This window comes from Sinohyriopsis cumingii, chromosome 7 (genome assembly GCF_028554795.1).
Source record: "Sinohyriopsis cumingii isolate HCF-2022 chromosome 7, ASM2855479v2, whole genome shotgun sequence".
Taxonomy (NCBI): domain Eukaryota; kingdom Metazoa; phylum Mollusca; class Bivalvia; order Unionida; family Unionidae; genus Sinohyriopsis; species Sinohyriopsis cumingii.
In genome coordinates this window covers 87,502,673-87,525,384 of record NC_142967.1, presented here as the reverse complement: position 1 = coordinate 87,525,384, position 22,712 = coordinate 87,502,673, and the positions used below count along the sequence as shown (strand labels likewise).

The 22,712-nt window shown below is 34.2% G+C and overlaps 1 protein-coding gene across 3 annotated transcripts in view; it reads left to right on the top strand.

Moving 5' to 3' along the window:
- Positions 1-21,832, top strand: part of LOC149795673 (fibroblast growth factor receptor-like 1) — a 178,053-nt gene extending 156,221 nt beyond the window's left edge. For all 3 annotated transcript variants that reach the window (XM_089965514.1, XM_089965512.1, XM_089965513.1), the window contains 3 exons: positions 7,912-8,030; positions 9,791-10,031; positions 11,925-21,832. In XM_089965514.1, coding sequence (XP_089821640.1) covers positions 7,912-8,030; positions 9,791-10,031; positions 11,925-12,415 — 851 coding nt within the window. In that variant the 3' untranslated portion in view covers positions 12,416-21,832. The remainder of the gene's footprint in view (positions 1-7,911; positions 8,031-9,790; positions 10,032-11,924) is intronic.
- Positions 21,833-22,712: the final 880 nt, after the last annotated feature.

Genomic DNA, 22,712 nt, shown 5'->3' with positions numbered 1-22,712 from the left:
CTACCAGTTAATGAATGTGTTTATGAACACATTTGACTTTCCTCTACCAGTTAATGAATGTGTTTATGAACACATTTGACTTTCCACTACCAGTTAATGAATGTGTTCATGAACACATTTGACTTTCCACAACCAGTTAATGAATGTGTTCATGAACACATTTGACTTTCCACTACCAGTTAATGAATGTGTTTATGAACACATTTGACTTTCCAAAACCAGTTAATGAATGTGTTTATGAACACATTTGACTTTCCACTACCAGTTAATGAATGTGTTTATGAACACATTTGACTTTCCACTACCAGTTAATGAATGTGTTTATGAACACATTTGACTTTCCACTACCAGTTAATGAATGTGTTTATGAACACATTTGACTTTCCACAACCAGTTCATGAACGTGTTTATGAATACATTTGACTTTCCACAACCAGTTAATGAATGTGTTCATGAAGTTCAAGAAGGGTTCATGAACTGAACAACTTTTTTTGCTGTGGAATAGCTCAACAAATTAACTTGCTTTCTACAGAATATTTGTATATGTCACATTAATGGTGAATGTTACAAATATAATTTTATTACATACACATTAATGGTGAATGTTACAATTTTATTACATACACATTTAATCTTTCATGGCTGATCTGGCATGTGATAGAGAATTTTCAGTCTGGGATTCAATCTGGCATGTGATAGAGAATTTCATTCTGGGATTCCATATCACAAACATAAAATTTATGTTTTCCACACCCAGCCTGGATTTACATTTACAACTTGAAATATAAAATAATAGTCTGCATGTGATGTAGTATCCAGAATGATTTATTGCTCTACGTTTTAAATTATTAAAAAATGCCAACACACATTTGTAATTTTAAGGAATGCTCATGTCACTAGGGATAATGGAATAATACCATAAAAAGCAACAAGCAGTTTATGTGCATTTTACGGTATGTAGGCCAAGAAATTGGAGTTAGTTGAGGTGGACAACAGTATCTTGGAAAGAATGTTTGACATGGAATTCTCAGATGAAGCTGGTATGCACATGAGAGAGAGAGAGACAGAGAGAGAAAACAAACAACAAAATCCTGTATTTAAATTTTTAAAAATTCAGACAAAGTAAGAAAGACTCTGCGAGTCATGTCAAGATTCATGGCATGGTTTGAAATGCACAACATTTAAAGAAAACTTTTCCTCATGTTTAATTCTTGACAGCTTTGACATTCGTATGCCGTATCCAGATCATTCTTTCTGCAGTTTACAACTTGTAATATTCAAGAATAGTTCACTTAAAAGCTTTTGTGAATGATTTATTGGTATATATTTAACTGTTAAAAATGTCAACACACGTTTGTAATTTTAATATTGGGTGAAGATGGCACTTTTGCTGCAGGGGATAATGGGGGACTAGGAAGACATGAATATGTTACAGTATCGACCAATGAGAAATTAGAGTTTGTTGAGATTGACAACAATATTTTGGAAAGAATGTTTGACAGCGAGTTCTCATATGAAGATGGTATTTCTAACAGACAGGAAACATGATAAAGACCAAGTATTGTGCTGCTGAAAGTTTAAAAATCCAGACACAGTAAAAAAGACTTTGGTAGTCATGTCAGGAATATAGACATGGTTAGAAATGCCTCCACGTTTGGAGGAAACTTTAGCCCTGTTTAATTAAACACTGATTAATAACTGATGACTTTAATGAAACTGGACCATGAACCAGTCTTAATAGTTACAACACAGCTATAGACAGATAATTAAGGGACAGTAACTATGGCTGCAGCATTTAATATTTAGATGAGTTTGTAATTGCCAGAGTGCTGAATTCTTTGTGCAACAACCTTAACTAAAAAGATTTCAGAAATCAGAGAAGAAAAATGTTTGAACGATGCACACCATTCCCAGCTGCACTACTGATGACAGAGAAGACAATTCCACAATGTCAGTCATCTAAAAACCAAAACCATCCAAAAATCAAAAAATCCAATACCATCCAAAAATCCAAAACCATCCAAAAATCCAAAACCATAAAACCAACCAAAACCATCCAAGAAACAAAAACAATCCAAGACCATCCAAAAATGTGGAATTTGTTTTTCTTATATCTTTTTTAAGGAGCAAGTTTCATTGTAGGAGCTTTCAATTTTTCTATTAATATTACTGTGGAATAAAATTTGTTTAATAAATTATAAGTGACAAATATTTGCAACATAAAGGTTGACATATAGCAGAGGGAGGCAGCTGTTTTGAATGTGATGCAAAGACATTAAAATTGCTTCTTGTAAACTGTTGTTGTTGAGACTTTTTCATTACTTGGATACTTGCTGGGAATTGTCAGCTTGTTTACATTTTAAATTCTTGCTACTGTTTTAAGTAGAAAATAAAGAGAAAAAAGTACAACAGTATTGTTTAGAATTTTAAAAAATATCCAAATGAAAATTAAAATCTGGCCTGCATTTGTTAGAAAGAGATAGAATCTTCATTTTGTTTAAAATATATGCTTTTATTTTCACCTTTAAACAGAAACAAAAAATTTCTTTTTATGTATGTAATTCTCTACAAATTTTAATTGAACTTTGATGTTTATAAATTAAATGTCGTAGGCAGGTAGTGATTATATCGCGCGGAAGATACCACGATTCTGTAAATTGCCAAGTTTTTCCGAGCTTTGATGAGACGGCAGATCACGTGGTCCCGTGACACAATACTAGCCAGTCCTCAAATACAGACATATACATGGCAAGTGAGACAGACAGGAGGAGACCAGATTTGGGTTGCTAATTCAAAAGTTGAATATACTTCAGAGTTATGCTCATAACTATATCTGTTGAATTTTGTGTTAACATTGTGTTTAAGACCTGACAGCAGAAAAGTACAACAGTAAGAAGGTGTTCATATTTCATATTTTGGAATTTAAAAAATGCAATGTAATTTTTAAATAAATACTTATACACTGTGTGCTGTGCAAAAATGTGATAAAAATTAAGTGATGGTGTTCAATGTAAAAATTAAAAATTTACCACAATGCAATAAATTCATTTAAGAAGGATGAGGTTCAGTTGTAATATATGTAAAAGACATATTCATTACCTACCCCCAACACACACACACACACACACACACCACCACCACCACCACTGAAGGTATGATATCTTGAAAATATACATCCAACACTGAAAGATAATACTGAATTCTGGGAGAAGAGACTAGAACTGGGACAGATTTGTGTGTGAAACAGTATCAGTTATCTTGGAGGTGTAAAAGGCATTGAGAACGGTTTTCATCGGTTGAAACTTAGACATTAGTTTTTCACAGACACAAAAAAAAAATAATCTGCAAATCCCTATTATTACATTATGTCTGCCAATTTTCATTTCTCAGAAGAAAAAACAACTTACATAAAACATACATAAATAGATCAAACGTATACAATCCACAGGTGCCATATTCTATTTTATCACTTGTGAATATTGTGAATATTGTAGTGACGAAATAATAAATATCACACGAGTTTTTTCTTCAGTAATTAGAATGTTAAGATTAAACATTATTCACCTAAATTTCAGATTTTTGAAAACACTACAACAGAATTGTAGTAATAAAAACATAAAAAAACATAAAATTGTCACCAATTAGCTTAAATCCCATGAATGATCACTGTGAATGTTGCCTACTTTTCTCTGCAAACAAAATCAATCTCCATTTCCACCAGAGAAACTCGACCAGTTTACACCTGACATTCCTCTACTGTAGATGTAAAGTTTAACTACCATGATTAAATTAAAAGAAGGAATAAAACAAAATATACCACGCAGTATATGTGCTCCCAAAGAGCTACTTCAGAATAAATATTTTGTTCAGTAAACAGTGTTACACGCCTTAAGACTTAAGACTTAAGCGTAAGGAAATAAGGTGGGAAATTAAATGTGGGAAAACAGATTTTAACTGTTAAAATGAAGTCCTAGGCATCGTAAGTTATAATAAAATAGGGCATCGTTTATTTGCCAATCAATGCTGATGTTTACAGGTACATATTGTTGGACATGCTTTCTTTGAAGTATGTCCGAAGGGCAGAAGGGCAGTCCTTTTCACAAGATAAAATAATTGATAAGGATTAACTGTTAATTAGTCACACTGGCCTTAATACTTGTGTACTCAAGTCTAACCTTTAGCTATTATGCAGTTTAGCCACAGCTGACCAGAATAAGATACAAGGGTCAAGGGTCTTGTCCTGTTGGATAATAAGGCGTATTCTTTTAGTCGCTGCTATTTAAACATCCCAAGGGATAGTTTTATATCAGTTCTAGTCATTAGAGATTACATTTTATACATACTACGTGTAACAGGCATAGACTGAAAGTTTTTTTAGAATTTTTAATTTTTGTTTAAGATTACTGAAAATTGTGTTTTCTCGAAACATGATCATGTCAGGGGTTTAGAATCTTATTTTTAGCAAAGCTTCCATTTGATTAAAATCAGATCTCAATTTCACCTAGGTCAGAGGTGATTTGATTTCGATTGTGTCGTGTTCAGGTATGTATGTCAACATCTTGAAAATTTATTTACTCATTTCACCAGCGCGATCAAAGTTTCCTCAGGAAAACAATTTTTTCCGACAAACCCGACGGGCACCTAACTTTGAATACAGGATGGGCCCGAACTAAAATTAGAGGGACCCCGGGTGTCGGGTTATCACATTTTTAGCACTGCTGGTGCAGATAAAAGATCAGTGAATTGATGTTGCATTTTGTGGTCACTTAGTCGGCTTTCGGCCTATTTTTATAACTCACACGTTTAACACTTTTCCCCTTGATTTAAATTATCCAACAGTATGTCTGGAACAGCGACAACTTTTAGTCTAGGGCTAGCATTTGCATATCCTAGAGCTGTCATTTTTTTCAGGATCATTCTCGTAACATTCCTTTAGAAATGTAATGATCACAGAGTGCTGTATGGTGTTGCTTTGAAATTGACTCGCTTGTAATAATGTATCCATACTTTATGCCGTTAGCTTTGCAAAAGAAAAAAAAATGTTGTCCACAGGCTTAATGTGCTTATTACACCCTTAAGCAATGCAAAACGGCATTGTCTTTTACTCTGGCAACCCCTAGTTGGGATGCTGGAGTCCCTACTATGACGTCACACCCCGAAAGTAACGAAATAGGCTGAGGAAATTTTGCATACGAGGTCACGGAAATTCAGCTCCTAGAAGATATGCCAATATTTAAATATTGGCATTACGGTCACAGATGATACTTCAGAATAAGGTTTTCTTCTATAGTGCTTTTATTATTATTCTATATTTCCATTGGTTTCTGGTCTCCTTTAAGTTCAGTGCATGATTAATTTTGTGTAATGAAAACATAAAAATGGTCAGTTGCTATAAATTATTGAGTGTTCTGAATAAAATTCAATGTATTTAAGTACCATTATTCTGTGTTGAAATTTGCTTGGAAGTTAAGTGTGCATTCAGTATGTATGGTGAATGAAGAAAGGGTCACTTACTGTTCCAAAAGTTATGTTCCATTAGAGAAATAGGGGAAAATCCACTTGCTCATGACTGCAGAATAAATTAATTTATATATCTCTTGCAACATTTTTGAAACATTCAAAGCTATAAAGTAAATCACCATCTCAGCAATGCAGACAGATCGATGACACAACTACACAGATTATATCTAGGCCTAGCCCCAGTTTACGTACGTCACATTTGGGATTTTTCAGGCGATGCACAATATTTTCCATAAAATGCTAAATGCTTAAATCATACTTTTAAAATTTAAAAAAAATGAAAAAAAGTTGTTACTGAAAAAAGGATATGCAATAAATACAAAACCACGCAAGTATTTTGTTCTGAGTTTGGGAAAGAACTGGTTTGATATTTTTTTAGGAACGTACATCTTGGCCTGATATATCAAACTTGTTCTTTTGCACCCTCACGGAAGAAAAGACATTATGTAGTTTTGTACATATATTTATGTTTCTTTACTCGCTTGTTTGACACATGTCACGTATAACATCACAGTGACAAAATGGAATGTTGTGAAACACGTTTGAGCCAAATCCAACTTTTGCCATAATTTTGGATTAAAAAAACAGGAATAAAAAAACAAGTCATGTTTCAGTTATTTGCTAGCATATGTGAATGTGTTTAGTATATGTATTCCTTGTAGGGCTGCTAATTATTCTTTTCAGGAACGCCATTGTCTTCTGTCAGAACTTTACATAAATTTCTCAAGTCCACTAAATGTTTTCTCATTTTTTAAGTGTATTTCATCTTTATTGTGTTTTCCCTACTATAGCGTAGCTGGTAAATTGACGGCTGTAGTATCATCACTTGATATTTTTATCAGCAGACTCTTGAATGTCAACATGAAGTCTTTAATGGTATCTTTCATCCAAATAATATCATGGATATAATAGGGTGTTATTTTGCTTTAAATCAGGGGAAAATATTTTTCCAACTATTGACAGACAGAAATGAAACAGAAAAGTGTCAGACCCATGCCCCAGAGCTTTGAATTGTTGTCCCTGTTATATATTGTGGTATAGCATGATACATATTGCGGTACTTTCAGAAACACTGCAGTACAATTTTTGTTTCTTACCCTGCTTTAATTTATGTATGGGACAGATGTAACATCAGTAACTTACAATGTTGCAGTGACCTAGTTTTCGTGCATTATTGACTGTGAATATTTTTAGTATGCAGTATTTCATTCCATGGAATTCTAGTATTTAAGTGGAGTTTTCCATGTTTATGGATTAAAACCAATGAATATTATTTGGTTGTGACTAATTACACATTGAAAAAATAATTCACAAATGTGCAAAAAGCCAAGAAAATTTGCATTTTTTAAAACTTTTAAGCTCTTTATTGCACAGGAAAAAGTTTGGCTTTTTTTCTTCATTTAACTGGAAAAACAAACAAACCTGGTATTAAAAGTTATCATCCAAGAAAATAATCATGGAATATCACTACGTATTAAGAAAGAGTAAAAATGGCTACAGTTAAAGTGTGTAGCAAAGTAACACCTTGTTTTTGAGTGCTGTGATGTATCTGCGTTTAAAGGAAAACTAATTAGTGTGATTTGTAATTTTCATGATTATGTAGTTACTTGACCAATAATAACTTAAAGGACACAGTTTGCTAAAATATATACCAACAAATTTCTGTTAACCCTAATTGGTAGACTATCACTAACACAATCTAGAAAAATGTTTACATGTACACTATTTAGTTGTTTTGCATTGTAATCTGTACATGTACAATATTTAGTTGTTTTTGCATTGTAATCTGTACATGTACACTATTTAGTTGTTTTGCATTGTAATCTGTACATGTACACTATTTAGTTGTTTTGCATTGTAATCTGTACATGTACACTATTTAGTTGTTTTGCATTGTAATCTGTCAACTGCCATTGGTCACTAAACAGCTCACATATTCAAATCTAAGTTTTCTTTTAACGATTTTCAATATTTCACTCGTCATTTTTTTAAAATATAAAATCCTGTTTTTGTGGAAGAGTATCAAGAATGGTTTCAAAACTCTTGAGGTAAATGCAAGAATAGGTTTATCTTGAATTCTAGGAAATTGTCTTTGCCCAGTTGAGCATGAGTCATTTTAAGGGATTCTTGTTACGCCTTGCCATGTTGGCTAATACTGTGATTATGACCTGTAGATGTGGATATGAACAAATCACTTTGTTGCTTCATGTTTATTAGAGTTATTGCCCTTTTTGTCCAGTAGCCTAATGCACTGTATGATATTCATTAGTAGTGCGATCAGTACTATAGTTTTTTTTATGTGTTAGCATGAAATTCTTTATTAGTGTTCGAAAATAGCTATATATTCTAAACTAAAATACTCAAATACTATTCTGTTTTTTTTTTAATCAGCAAAGATAACTTCCAAACCAGTTTTAATGGGTCCACATCCAGTGAATGAGACAGTACCTTTAGGGGGAACAGTTTCTTTTCAGTGTCGAGCAAAGAGTGCAGTTCAACCACACATACAAGTAAGCTATTACAGACATTTATGGCACAGGAAAGTTTGTAACAAATGAAGAATTTTACATTGTTGACCTTTCCAGTTCATCGTTCATTTTGCAGGGTTGAAAGTTCACCTAGCATTGTCCCAGTATTATTAATAAGTCAAAGATTGGAAGCTGAATATTGTGTTTCCTCGTTACTCTCACCCATTTGTTAACCAAATTTTGTACTGAATTACAAATCATTGTGAAACATTTTATGAACTGGGCTTTTTTTTGTTTTGTATCTACTGCATCTACACAGTTTTGAAATATGCTTGAATTTTAGTGGTTACCTTGAAAAGTGCTTGAATTTTTGTGGTTACCTTGAAAAGTGCTTGAATTTTAGTGGTTACCTTGAAAAGTGCTTGAATTTTAATGGTTACCTTGAAAAGTGCTTGAGTTTTAGTGGGTACCTTGAAAAGCGCTTGAATTGTAATGGTTACATTGAAAAGTGCTTGAGTTTTAGTGGGTACCTTGAAAAGCGCTTGAATTGTAGTGGTTACCTTGAAAAGTGCTTGAATTTTAATAGTTACTTTGAAAAGAGCTTGAGTTTTAGTGGGTACCTTGAAAAGCGCTTGAATTGTAATGGTTATGTTGAAAAGTGCTTGAATTGTAATGGTTACGTTGAAAAGTGCTTGAATTTTAGTGGTTACATTGAAAAGTGCTTGAATTTTAGTGGTTACCTTGAAAAGTGCTTGAATTTTAGTGGTTACCTTGAACAGTGCTTGAATTTTAGTGGTTACCTTGAAAAGTGCTTGAATTTTAGTGGTTAAGTGGTTACCTTGAAAATGCTTGAATTTTAGTGGTTACCTTGAAAAGTGCTTGAGTTTTAATGGTTACCTTGAAAAGTGCTTGCATTTTAGTGGTTACCTTGAAAAGTGCTTGAATTTTAATGGTTACCTTGAAAAGTGTTTGAAATACCATAGAACTAGACTAATAGTTCAAAAGTCCCCACCATCAGTATAACTTGGGATTGTTAGAATTACAGAAATCTGTTAAATCAATGCGAAAAAAAGCTTGAAGTTGCAAGGGAAATGTGAGAAGCATACAGAAATTAAATACTGACAGAATTACAGAAACCTTTGTTGGATCAGTAAATAAAACAGGTTTCAGTCTCAGGGGAAATGTGAAAAGCATACAGAAGTGAATTATCAATGAATTTATAATATATTTTGTTTATTCATGAAAATGTCCAGATGGTGTTATGAATACTGGTAAAATGTTAACTCCCAAACTGATGTGCATGAGATAACTACACATATGCCTCAATACCTCATACCCCCATACACCAGTACCCCATACCCCCATACCCCATACCCCGATATCCCCATACACCAATACCCCAAGGCCAATTTTTCTTATTGTGTAATACTTTATTCTGAAATGTTGTTGGCTTGACATACCAGGATTGAGCTGTAGGTGGCTCAGTGGTTAGTGTGCCAAACTCATGAAACAAAAAGGTTCCGGTTTAGAATCCTTCCATTGGACCAGCCAGGGTCAGCTACACGATATGTCCTTGGACAAGGCACTGTATTCCAATTGCCTTCATGCTAAATAACCTACATGTGTTGATGTGCCATACAGCACCAGACCAAGCCAAAGCATGCCATTATCAACATTGTTTCTAAGTTTATACATTATGAGGGCTTGAAAATGAAATATTTAACCTTGAAAAGTCCTTGAATTTCTTGATGAAATGTCTGTTTATGTTCTTGTATGTTATTAAAGTGTCGTTCGTCTTTCAGTGGTTGAAGAAAATTAATAATCTCAACACATTGAGCAATGAAAATGCCACCATAGAAGTGGAAGGACAAAAGTTTATTGTCCTTAAGGCTGGAAAAGTATGGAATGGCCCCGATGGGTCATACATTAACAAATTAAACATCCCAAGGGTCAGTGAGGATGATGCGGGGATGTACATTTGTCTTGGGGCCAACAGCAGGGGATACAGTTTCAGAAGTGCATTTCTAACCATCAGGACTACAGGTATTCATAAAATATTTACCTAAGGCAACAAAAAGTTTTTACAGTCAAAGTTTGAAAAGAGGATATAAATTTGGAAATGCAGGAGATAAGCTCTCATCAAGGCATGCGCACATCAAGAGAATAATTATGAATTATGTAATTCTTATCAAGAGAATAATTATGTACAATATAATTACAAGAGAATAAATATGTACAGTATAATTATATGGCAAGGTCAACATGTCAGCAGATTTGTTTAAAAAAGACCTTTCCTGTATCACACATATTTTAAAACCGTTTTTTCAAGTGGTTTATCTGCTGCTAAAGGCTTACTTGTAGATGATTTTTCAAAGAATGAAGCAAGATAGATTGAACTCTGTCGTAAAGTGGCTGATTGGACTGTGAACAGAGAAAAAGCGACTGAACTGTGATAAAGGGACTGATTGGACTGTGATAAAGGGACTGATTGGACTGTGATAAAGGGACTGACTAAAATGTGATAAAGGCACCGATTGGACTGTGATAAAGGGACTGATTGGGCTATGATAAAGGGACTGACTGAACTGTGATAAAAGAACTGATTGGACTCAGATAATTGGAATGATCGAACTGTGATAAAGGACTGAGTAAACTGATAAAGAGACTGATTGAACATAAAAAAGTGACTGAACTGTGATAAAGGGACTGACAAAAATGTGATAAAGGGCCTTATTGGACTGTGATAAAGGGACTGATTGGACTGTGATAAAAGACTGTTAAACTTATAAAGAGTCTAACTGGACTGTGATAAAGGGACTGATTAAACATAAAAAAGTGACTGAACTGTGATAAAGGGACTGACTGAGCTGTAATAAAGGGACTGATTGGACTGTAATAAAGGGACTGATTGGACTGTGATAAAGGGACTGACTAAAATATGATAAAGGGCCTTATTGGACTGATCAAGGGACTGATTGGACTGTGATAAAGGTCTGAGTAAACTGAAAAGGGACTGATTGGACTGATAAATGGACTGATTAAACATACAAAAGTGTCTGAACTGTGATAAAGGGACTGACTGAACTGTAATAAAGGGACTGATTGGACTGTGATAAAGGGACTGACTGAATATAGAAAAAGTGACCATACTGTGATGAAACAACTGACTGAACTGTGATAAATGGACTGATTGGACTGTGATAAAGAACTGAGTAAACTGTTAAAGGGACTGATTGGACTGTGATAATGGGACTGATTAAACATAAAAAGGTGACTGAACTGTGATAAAGGGACTGATTGGACTGTGATAAAGGGACTGACTGAATATATAAAAAGTGACTATTTTGTGATCAAGGTACTGACTGAACTGTGATAAAGGGACTGATTGGACTGATAAAGGGGCTGAGTGGACTGTGATAAAGAGACTGACTGAACTGTGATAAAGGGACTGACTAAAATGTTATAAAGGGACTGATTGGACTGATAAAAGGACTGACTGAACTGTGATAAATGGACTGACTGAACTGTGATAAAGGGACTGATTGGACTGTGATAAAGGTACTGATTGGACTGTGATAAAGAACTGATTAAACTGATAAAGAGACTGACTGAACATAGAAAAAGTGACTGAACTGTGACAAAGGGATGGACTGAACTGTGATAAAGAGACTGATTGGACAGTGATAAAGTGACTGAATATATAAAAAGTGACTGAACTGTGATAAAGGGACTGACTGAACTGTGATAAAGGGACTGATTGGACTGTGATAAAGGGACTGACTGATCTGTGATAAAGGGATTGATGAAAGTTATAGCTTTATGTCAGAGTTCAATTTTATTTGTCTGGTATTTTCATATTTATAATGGCTATCATCATTAACTAAGTGAAAGTTAATCTAACTTTTGAAACCTGGGAAATTCTTTTCCGTATTTCAGACTTTGCTTCATCCAGTGTGAACTTTCCATCTGATCCACATGATAAACTACTTAAACATAATAATCATGATTTGGGCCCAACATATGGATCTTCTGCAGAAACAAATGATAATTCTACAAATTCAGGATTCATGGGAAATCAACCTCAAATAATAGCCATTGCTACCTGTTCTGCATTTGTCTTTCTTATTGTTGTTGGAATTTTTATTCTGCAAAGGAGACGGTGTAATGCACAATCGAGATTGACTCGTAATGCACAGTTCAACCCAGTTCCCACTCATGACAAGGACGTGTTTTCAAATTCGGGTCACACCAACCCACATATGATACCAATAGTGAATACAAACAATAGCTGTATGAGTAATTCTGAAAAACTGTCCAAAAATTACAGCATGGACATGTATTCAGACATTTCTTCTGTGTCTAAAAGTCACCATCAGCCGCCAGGACAAGAGGTAAAATACTTGAAAAACATACATGGTGCTTACTAGGGACAGGTCAGTCATTATCTGTGTTTATGAATATAAAGGGTTGAAATTTGTTCGTCATTTGAACATCAATATCCGTGTCCATTCAGGACTCTTTCAGGCAAATTCAAGACAGGAAAGAAAGAAAGTATCTCATTTTCTGCTTCTACAAAAAAACAAAGAAAAAAACCTTGTTCAGCACAATTTTGTTGGACCAGAGTGTGGTCAGTGTACACTGTATCTGAGGATGGGAAATTAAAACATATTGAATAATATTGCCAATGCAGATTGTAATTTTCCTGCTTGTTGGATCTTTGAGGTCTTTTTTTATGACAGAAAATTTGCTTTTTATTCAAAAGGATGTTTTTTTGATGTTTTAATGGTTCCTTGTCTCTACAGTTATCCTTTGCTATTATGGCATAGCCAAACAGTGGAACTCTAGTTTAAGGAAATGAGATTCCTGAGACCAGTCCAACATGATGATATCACACTGAATTGTCCAGTGAAGGACTCCAAGGAAGCTCAAAGCTTATTTCAGTGTTTGCTGAGTGCAGTAGTACCGATAGTACTCTGCAGCTGCTTCATGAATTAAGTGGAGCATATTTACACTCACCTAGAAGTTTCATTCAAATGTCTTGTCATCATGTGTGGGACACGATGCATGGGTAATGATATTAGACCATGTTAGTGGAAGACATGCATAGATTGTTCTTGTTTGAAAATACTTTACACAACAAAACACTGTGCTGGTTGTGTTTCACATGATGAGTCACCAACATTCATACATTTTGTGTATTAAAATATCTCATTTGTAATAGATAATAATTCCATAAGTGAATGTTGTAGCTAGAAATGTATTTTGATTGAGATTGATTCTTGATCTTTCTCAAGCTTACTCTGAAAAATAGAAGGAAGTCAGAAATCACCGTTAAAAAATATTTTATAAAGTCAGCTGTCATTCAGCCTTTGAAACAATGTTCAGAAAGGGGTGAGAGTACTGTGCATATCAGTAGAAAGTATTTATGTAATTGTCCTGAATTGTTTTAGTTCTGCTGGTCATGGATCAGAAGATATTGTGAGCTGGTCTTATTGTCTTTTGGCTGCCATTTGTTGTCTGTTATCGTATTTCTCCTAAACTAATCGGAGGATTAAAATGAAACTTTTCACAAGTATTTATTCCATGGCCCAGTTGGTCCTAGATGAAAATGGTGCTGCTCTCACATCCAGTATGGCCACTTTAACAGCCGTCTTGAATATCTTTGTTAAGGCTACTCCTCCTGAATAATGATCATAAAGACTTCTTATGATGTCTAGTTGATTCTAAATGAAAATGGTGCTGATATCATGTACAATATGGCCACCACAGCAACATTCTTGATGCTTAGGTTACTGCTACTTGGCAATGAAAGACTTATTACGATGTCGTAAATGAAAAGAGCAATGTATTTATCACTATGGTGGCCATCTTGGAAATCTTGTTATTGACACTCCTTCAACGTATATGGTCATTTCCGGATTGGTTGTCACTAAAGGACATCTTGTGAAGTCCTGTTCTTCCTAAATGACATTGTTGCTAATTAGATGTCCAGTATTGCCATCAGAGTGACCAGCATAAGTCTTTTTCTTGCAGCTTCTCCAACATGGGCATCCTATCAGCATGGGATTGAGTGTAACATACTGGAATGGTTTTATGATGTTTGATGTTTGCTGCCCATGAATAACAAATTTGACAAAAAATCCCCTTTCTCCACTTACATGTATCTAAAATTATTTTCTATTTATATTCTGTCCTGTTTTAGTCCGTAGGTTTTCCATATACTTCCGTTTGGCGATGGGCAATGTTGTACAGATTGTGGGTAGTGGGCAGAATGCTTTTAACACTTCATAATTCATAAGCGCAGCAGAGACATGAAAATTTCTAGTCTTTTAAATGTTCTTTTTGTTGAAAAATTGCCTTACAGTATTTTTTTATCATTCGCATTTACTTTTACTGGTTCCAATGAATGCCAATTATGTGCCATCAGCTACTGTATATGTATATGTGTTTCAGATGTGCCATCAGCTACCGTATATGTATATATGTGTCTCTGATGTGCCATCAGCTACCATATATGTATATTATGTGTCTCTGATGTGCCATCAGCTACTGTATATGTATATATGTGTCTCTGATGTGCCATCAGCTACCGTATATGTACATGTCTCTGATGTGCCATCAGCCACTGTATATGTACATGTCTCTGATGTGCCATCAGCTACTGTATATGTACATGTCTCTGATGTGGCATCAGCTACTGCATATGTATATGTACATGTCTCTGATGTGCCATCAGCTACTGTATATGTATATATGTGTCTCTGATGTGCCATCAGCTACCGTATATGTATATTATGTGTCTCTGATGTGCCATCAGCTACTGTATATGTATATTATGTGTCTCTGATGTGCCATCAGCTACTGTATTTGTGTATTATGTGTCTTTGATGTGCCATAGCAATATGTGCCAGCAGATCAGGCCCTGTGTTGTTTGCTCTATTGATTACTCCCATAGAGGCAGCTCTTCATTATATGATGGCAGGTCTGGGTCTCTGCAGATCTTCATTTTCTGGTGGCAGAACTGGGTCTGTACAGATGTTCATACTCTGGTGGTAGGTTGGGGTCTGTACAGATATTTATACTCTGGTGGCAGATCTGAGTCTGTGTAGATCTTCATTTTCTGGTGGCAGAACTGGGTCTGTGCAGATCTTCATTTTCAGGCAGCAAGTCTGTGTCTATGCAGTTTTCAGTTGGACATGAGGACGTGGTATATTTGAATTCAGAGTCAAAATGTTTGTAGTTCATATTATTTCCTCAAGATTTTTCAGATTCTTTTGTCATGAAGACAGTAATCAACACAGTAATCTTAAAGGAGACATACATGTATATGGATAGTAATCAACACAGTATGTAAAGGAGACATACATGTATATGGATAGTAATCAACACAGTAATCTTAAAGGAGACATACATGTATATGGATAGTAATCAACACAGTAATCTTAAAGGAGACATGTATATGGATAGTAATCAACACAGTATGTAAAGGAGACATACATGTATATGGATAGTAATCAACAACACAGTATGTAAAGGAGACATACATATATATGGATAGTAATCAACACAGTAATCTTGTGTAAAAGTAAAAAAAACTTAAAAAATGCTCAGAAATAGATTACACAACAAAACTTGACATCTGGTGATGAAATGCCTTGTGCATTAATCAGAATAAAAGACTTAGTTTGATAAAATAAATTATTTAAAATAATTTTTTTTACCTGGTTTGTACAACTTTAAAATCAACAAAATACCTGAAAATAGTGTATGTACAGGATTTTGACTTGAAAAGTGTGTATGTACTTGAAATTGGTTCTTAAAAATTCCTAAATTCCTAAAAATGAAAGATCAGACTGAAGTACAAAAATATTTAAATTTATTTTGATAGGTTTTGAAAATCCATACGTTTTGAAAAGAACATTATGAAATTAGGAGTAACTCTACTTTAGAAATTATGATTGTACCCAAACATTTGTAATTATATTTCTCAGTTTTAAGGAAGAAAATGAAATTCTCGTTGAGCAAAATTCATAAGGATTGGTTATTTTGGATATCTTGTGCTAGATGCTGTGCAGACCATAAAGAACATTGATATAAATGCAGGAAAAGTCCCTTGCGGGGGTTTTGTCTATATTTACTTGCATCTAACATCATGTTTTACTTGCACAATATTCTAGACAGTTAAGTTTGCCCAGGGCTGAATCTTTTGGTTCTGATTTATAATGGGGAAGGGTTGTACAGCAGATGTTTTTGATTTTGCAGTCTAACTATTTGTAAATATGGCTCATATCAGAGCTGTATTGTCACATTCAGAACAGAAATAAAACTTGATTGATTGTAAAATATGCTTTCTGCCATAACATTTTTAAATGGGGTGAAGGGGCATATACTTTACTGGTTCCAGTGTTTAAAGATTATCAAAAGCACAAATTCATTGCAAAAATTGGACTCTCACACAACTTGCATCTTCCATTCACTTACCGTACAAGTCAAGGCCAAATTCAAACTGCACCGACTCGAATCTGTTGTTCCATAATGTAAAGACGGTAACCAGTAAAACAAACAAAATAGATATGCTGGTGAATTATGTGATGGCAGATCAGGGTCTGTGTTAGAGTATATACGGTATCTTTAACATAATGTAGACTGTCCTTACCAGTGACTTTGCCAAACCTTTAGTTGGGAGGATCGTGCAAATTGTTTCTAATTGTTTAATCTATCTACCTGTATATGTTTATCATCTCAGTGTATATATAGCATAGAGATAGAATCTATCTCTTCATATCTCATATCAATATATTTTATCTCTGATGAATATAGCAGAGATAAATCTAATGTGTTTACTCTACATGTTTCTTATTTTAGTGTATTGTCAATCATAAGTGCAGTAGAGACGTCAAAAATCAAATCTGTCCACTTGTTTCTCATTCTTGTATAGGGTGATTGCAAGTACAGTAGAGACATCAAAAATCAAATCTGTCCACTTGTTTCTCATTCTTGTATAGGGTAATTGCAAGTACAGTAGAGACATCAAAAATCAAATCTGTCCACTTGTTTCTCATTCTTGTATAGGGTGATTGCAAGTACAGTAGAGACATCAAAAATCAAATCTGTCCACTTGTTTCTCATTCTTGTATAGGGTGATTGCAAGTACAGTAGAGACATCAAAAATCAAATCTGTCCAGTTGTTTCTCATTCTTGTATAGGGTGATTGCAAGTACAGTAGAGACATCTCTAATCTGTCTACTCATACTTGTTTCTCATCCTTGTATACGATGATTGCAAATATATTAGAGAGATCACACTTTAATTGTACAGAATGTTTTTAAAGTTAAAAATTTTAGTTTCATGGTGTGGGAGTGGACATATCCTTTCACTGATTCAAGTTGAATCACAGTATTAAAATTGGTTTTGTATTGGTGAATATACAAACACAATTGTAGGAGTTGTTTCCTTTTATGTCTATAATTCCCTTGAGATTTTTCATGTTTATTTTAGTTATATACACATCAAGAAGAAAATTTTTGATTTCTCGCTGTCATTGCATGAGAAAAGATCTCATAGTTATACAAGGTGTACAAAGATATCGAGTTTTTAAAAAGTTCTCCATTGCTTGAAACAGGGGCATCACAGTTTGGTCCAGTCCATCCTTACATCTGTGCATCCATCATTCTATGCATCCTTTCAGATTTACTTGTTAGCAAGGAAAGCCATTTAGCACAAATACAATTTGACAAGCCTATTTTTATGCATCCGTTTAGCTTAGATTTTAAAGTGATTATTGTAAGTTATTGAACCACATTTTGTAACTTAAATTGAAATTTGGTAGGGGTTATAGTTTTCAGTGTTATAATTTCTTGCACAGGTTTTTAGAAATATGTCATTTTTATAAAGCAGTTTTGGGATTGGACTTTTCTACATCATGTAGCATTCATCCTTTTGAAAGTAGGTTTTTGATTTTTTTTTTTATGAGAGTAGGAAAAATTTGCAGCTATTTTTTTTCCCTTGATATTTATGTGGGAAACATTGTTTGACCCAACAGTCTTAATGTATTTGGATTATTTATATTTACGCCAAGAACTATATTTTTGTATTTCTTAGAGTGGTAGTAAACCATTGAAAATATTAAGTGAAATCAAAAGCAAGCCCCTTACATGACTTATATCTTTCATTTTTACTCATGTCTAACATTTCTTTTGACATCATTTTCCCCTGTACACTTTGCAGAGGATTCTCAATTCTAAATCATTTCCCCCTGTACACTTTGCAGAGGATTCTCAATACTAAATCATTTTCCCCAGTACACTTTGCAGAGGATTCTCAATACTAAATCATTTCCCCTGTACACTTTGCAGAAGATTCTCAATACTAAATCACTTTCCCCTGTACACTTTGCAGAGGATTATCAATTCTAAATCATTATCCCCTGTACACTTTGCAGAGGATTTTCAATTCTAAATCATTTTCCCCTGTACACTTTGCAGAGGATTCTCAATACAAAATCATTTTCCCCTGTACACTTTGCAGAGGATTCTCAATACTAAATTATTTAGTTTAAGGACCAGGATGGGTGGAGAAAAATTCCTTTTGAATTGTCTGATTTAATTACTTAAGCATGTTTTTCATTTTGACATGTCAGCTGTACAAGCATCCAGCTGAAAGAAGTAAGGACTGTACATTTTTATACAAATTTGATTGAAATTATTATTTACCTATTGCATTTACTTTCAGTGGATCCTGTACGATCACAATGATAATACTAAAGGTGTTTTAATGTTTAAATTTTTTAATTTGTTAAATCTTGTTTATTTTTTCTTCCTACTTGTTCCAGTTGAATGACAATGATAAGACAGTAACACCAATTATTTAGTTTGTGACTGTGTTTGTGTCGTTTGTGCTTTATAATTATATTGAGATTTTTCAGACGTATTCGGTTCTGTTGTTCGATGTTTGTATTATTTTTCACCCATCTTCAGATAATGTATCCATCTGTATGTCCGACTGTCTGTCTTTCCATCTAGATTCAGTATGAAACTGTAGAGAGAGGTATGCAGTGTAAGGATGCTTACTTGCTTGCTAGTTTAGTCTTCAGATCACTCAACCATTTTTACACTCTTCCAAATCTGTTCAAGTCTTTTTAGTTAGCGACATGACGTAGCCATCACATTCTCACCATCCTACCTCGCGTACTTGCATAATATTTGCGGCTTTTTTGGCATGGGTTTAACGTTTTTGCTCTCTCACTAAAGTCAACTAAGTAGCAGAAGGCAGACAGACAGACAAAAAAACCTGATATTTCTTGTACGCATGGCGTAAAGTAAAATTGGAGGTATTCTTCTTTCGTAAGTTTGTTATTTTTTGTGGAAGCCATTATGCAAAGGGATTTGTCTTCTTTCTGAGGTGGTGCTATACAGTTTCGCATTTTGCATAGGGTTAGGATTTTAAAGAAAAAGAATTTCCCCGGCTCTCCTCACTGGTTTTACTGGCTATTTAAAAAAGACCTTGTATATCTTAGGTATAATGCAAAGAACCTTTAATTCCCTTTATTTTGGTGTATGATTGATGGGCGTACTATGGGTTATAGAGTATACAGCTTGGCCTTACTTCAAATGTGCACCTTTCATAAAAGTGCTAGCTCTACTTGGTCATTTTCACTTCCTGAACTTCAGAGGTCAATTGTATAAAAAAGAGCCTTTAACTTTTTTTACATTTTATATATTTGGTAATTCATTCATTGTACTTTCAGAAGCTGGTATTGTCTAGTCTGGCAAAATTCATTTTCCCTATTTTAATAGCTGCTATGTATAGTGCACTTTAGACTAATTCAGACTGAATTTTTAACACAAGGGAGCAGTCATTTTAGTTAGCAGTGTACTTAAATCATGTAAAATTTCCAAAAGTACAATATCCAAAAGAAATATCATTCACATTACATTAATGTAGCATAGAGATATGCCAACATTCTCTCCACTGTGCATGTTTTAAATACGAACTACTTCACCTTACATACGTCACTCTCTCAAAAGTACGTATTATCTGGTGAGCGCCACCATAAAGAAGATATAGGTATTATTTTTGTATGATTTAATTATGTTTATATGGCTGAAACATTTAAGTCGCAAGCATCAAAACAATCCTTTGGAATAATTCTCCTGCCTTTCCCCCCACAGAACAGTATTTATGAGTGTCAGAGTCTCTAACAAGTCCAGCCTCCCCCCCCCCCATGATAAAAGTCAGCTATTTTAAGAATGCACATTACATTTTGTAAACATAGCAACCAATGTTATGCTGAATGACAGGAACATAAAACTAGCCAGAATTATTTCAGAGAGATCAACAAAGCATTTTACAATTAGAAAAGGGAGGTAACTCATCAGGTTCAAAAAGGTCAAAGGTCAAAGTGTAAAATATTTGCCTATTGTTTAATATGGAAGAAGCGAATTCACTTTCTCTTCATTTATTTTTTATTTCATTGCAGATAAATGAAAAGAAACATTTTCACCATATATTTCTGTCACTTATTGCAACAGTTTTAAATTTAAGTTGACTCTATTCCTATATTCTAAGACTTCTAATTTCCCCATAATTAAGGTCACTACTCACACAAACATACCTCATGGCAAATTATGTAAGCAAGAGAAAAATGATCATAATTAGCTTATTTTCATGCTTAACATCAATATGAATGTACCATTTTATTCAGAACATCATACATAATTATATGAAAATAAAAAAAATAATTGCAAACATTTTTATATTTTCTTTAAGGTGGCGCTATACAGTTCCGCATTTTGCATAGGGTTAGGATTATAAAGAAAAAGAATTTCCTCGGCTCTCCTCACTGGTTTTACTGGCTATTTAAAAAAGACCTTGTATATCTTAGGTATAATGCAAAGAACCTTTAATTCCCTTTATTTTGGTGTATGATTGATGGGTGTACTATGGGTTATAGACTATACAGCTTGGCCTTACTTCAAATGTGCACCTTTCAAAAAAGTGCTAGCTCTACTTGGTCATTTTCACTTCCTGAACTTCAGAGGTCAATTGTATAAAAAAGAGCCTTTAACTTTTTTTACATTTTATATATTTGGTAATTCATTCATTGTACTTTCAGAAGCTGGTATTGTCTAGTCTGGCAAAATTTATTTTCCGTATTTTAATAGCTGCTATGTATAGTGCACTTTAGACTAATTCAGACTGATTTTTTAACACAAGGGAGCAGTCATTTTAGTTAGCAGTGTACTTAAATCGTGTACAATTTCCAAAAGTACAATATCCAAAAGAAATATCATCCACATTACATTAATGTAGCATAAGAGATATGCCAACATTCTCTCCACTGTGCATGTTTTAAATGCGAACTACTTCATCTTACATACGTCACTCTCTCAAAAGTACATATTATCTGGTGAGCGCCACCTGAGTGACTTATTTTTAAAAAATCTTAAACGGATTATTTCATTTAACATAGATTTTGAAAATTGATAAAGAAACGTCCAAAGAGATCAAATTCCAGTGACGTAGGATGGTGAGATTAAGTAATTTTGTGTGCACGAATAAAATTATACCCTGAGATACAGAACTTAAAATAAATAAATAAAAGGAAGCTCAACAAATATATTTCGTGGCACCTACGTTTGTTCCAAGGGATTCAGTGCTAGTTCCTTAGAGGCAGTTGTCTTCTTCCTTTTTTGGTGTTCTTTTTATGCTTTGAGTCAGTGGAACGAGATGTACATACCTTTAGAAGCATCAGTGAGGAAAGTTCGTACGAGACCTGAAAAGAGAATATAAGAAACATGATTCAATATGTTATTTTGTATTATGATAAATGCATTTAAAAATGATTGAATGCTGCAGTTTGTTTTCAGTAATCACCTACTTTCTTAAACTTCTGTGCACTTGCGTTTACATATGTTTGACCCAAACACTGTTGACCCTGTTTTGCTTTTCTTATATTGATGTGGAAATCTCTCTCTCTCTCTCTCTCTCTCTCTCTCTCTCTCACACACACACACACACACACACACATGCTTCCACTCAACACTGTGATAAATAGAGAATGTATGGAATCAAGAGACCATTTGTTCACAACCTTAACGTAGTTGTTTCTCCAGCTGAATCATTTGTGCGAGATGTTGAGAATCTCAAAAGAAATTAACCCGATTAGCATTAAGCAAGACTCGTGTACATGTATGCACGAATTGTTGCCAAACATTAAACCAGAATGAGGTTACAAGTGGTGTACAATACTATCTAAAGAGGATACATAGAAAGGCAACCTTAAGGATAACCGTTCATAACCGTTTAATAAAAGCCGTATATATTGTGTAGAGACAAGTACGAGCTTTTTGACCGAATGAATTTAGCTTTGTGCCTTTAAAGTCATTAAGCAGGTTTTTTGTTAATTGATAAGATATTCATTTATAAACGAAAATTTCTGTATAATGTTTTACCGTACGATCAACCCAATCCCGATGGCCTAGTGGTTAGAGCGTCCGTCTCGGATGCGGATGCTCGTGGGTTCAAACCCCGGCTGAGTCATACCAGAGACTTATAAAAAGGGTACTAGCAGCTGCCTCGCTTGATCCTACATGTCTGCGGCATGATGCCCCAGTGCTAGACATCACTATAAACTATCACACTGGAGCCATCATAGCGATATGACTGAACATTTTTAAAGCTACGTTAAAAATCCAAATCACACACACACATACACACACACAC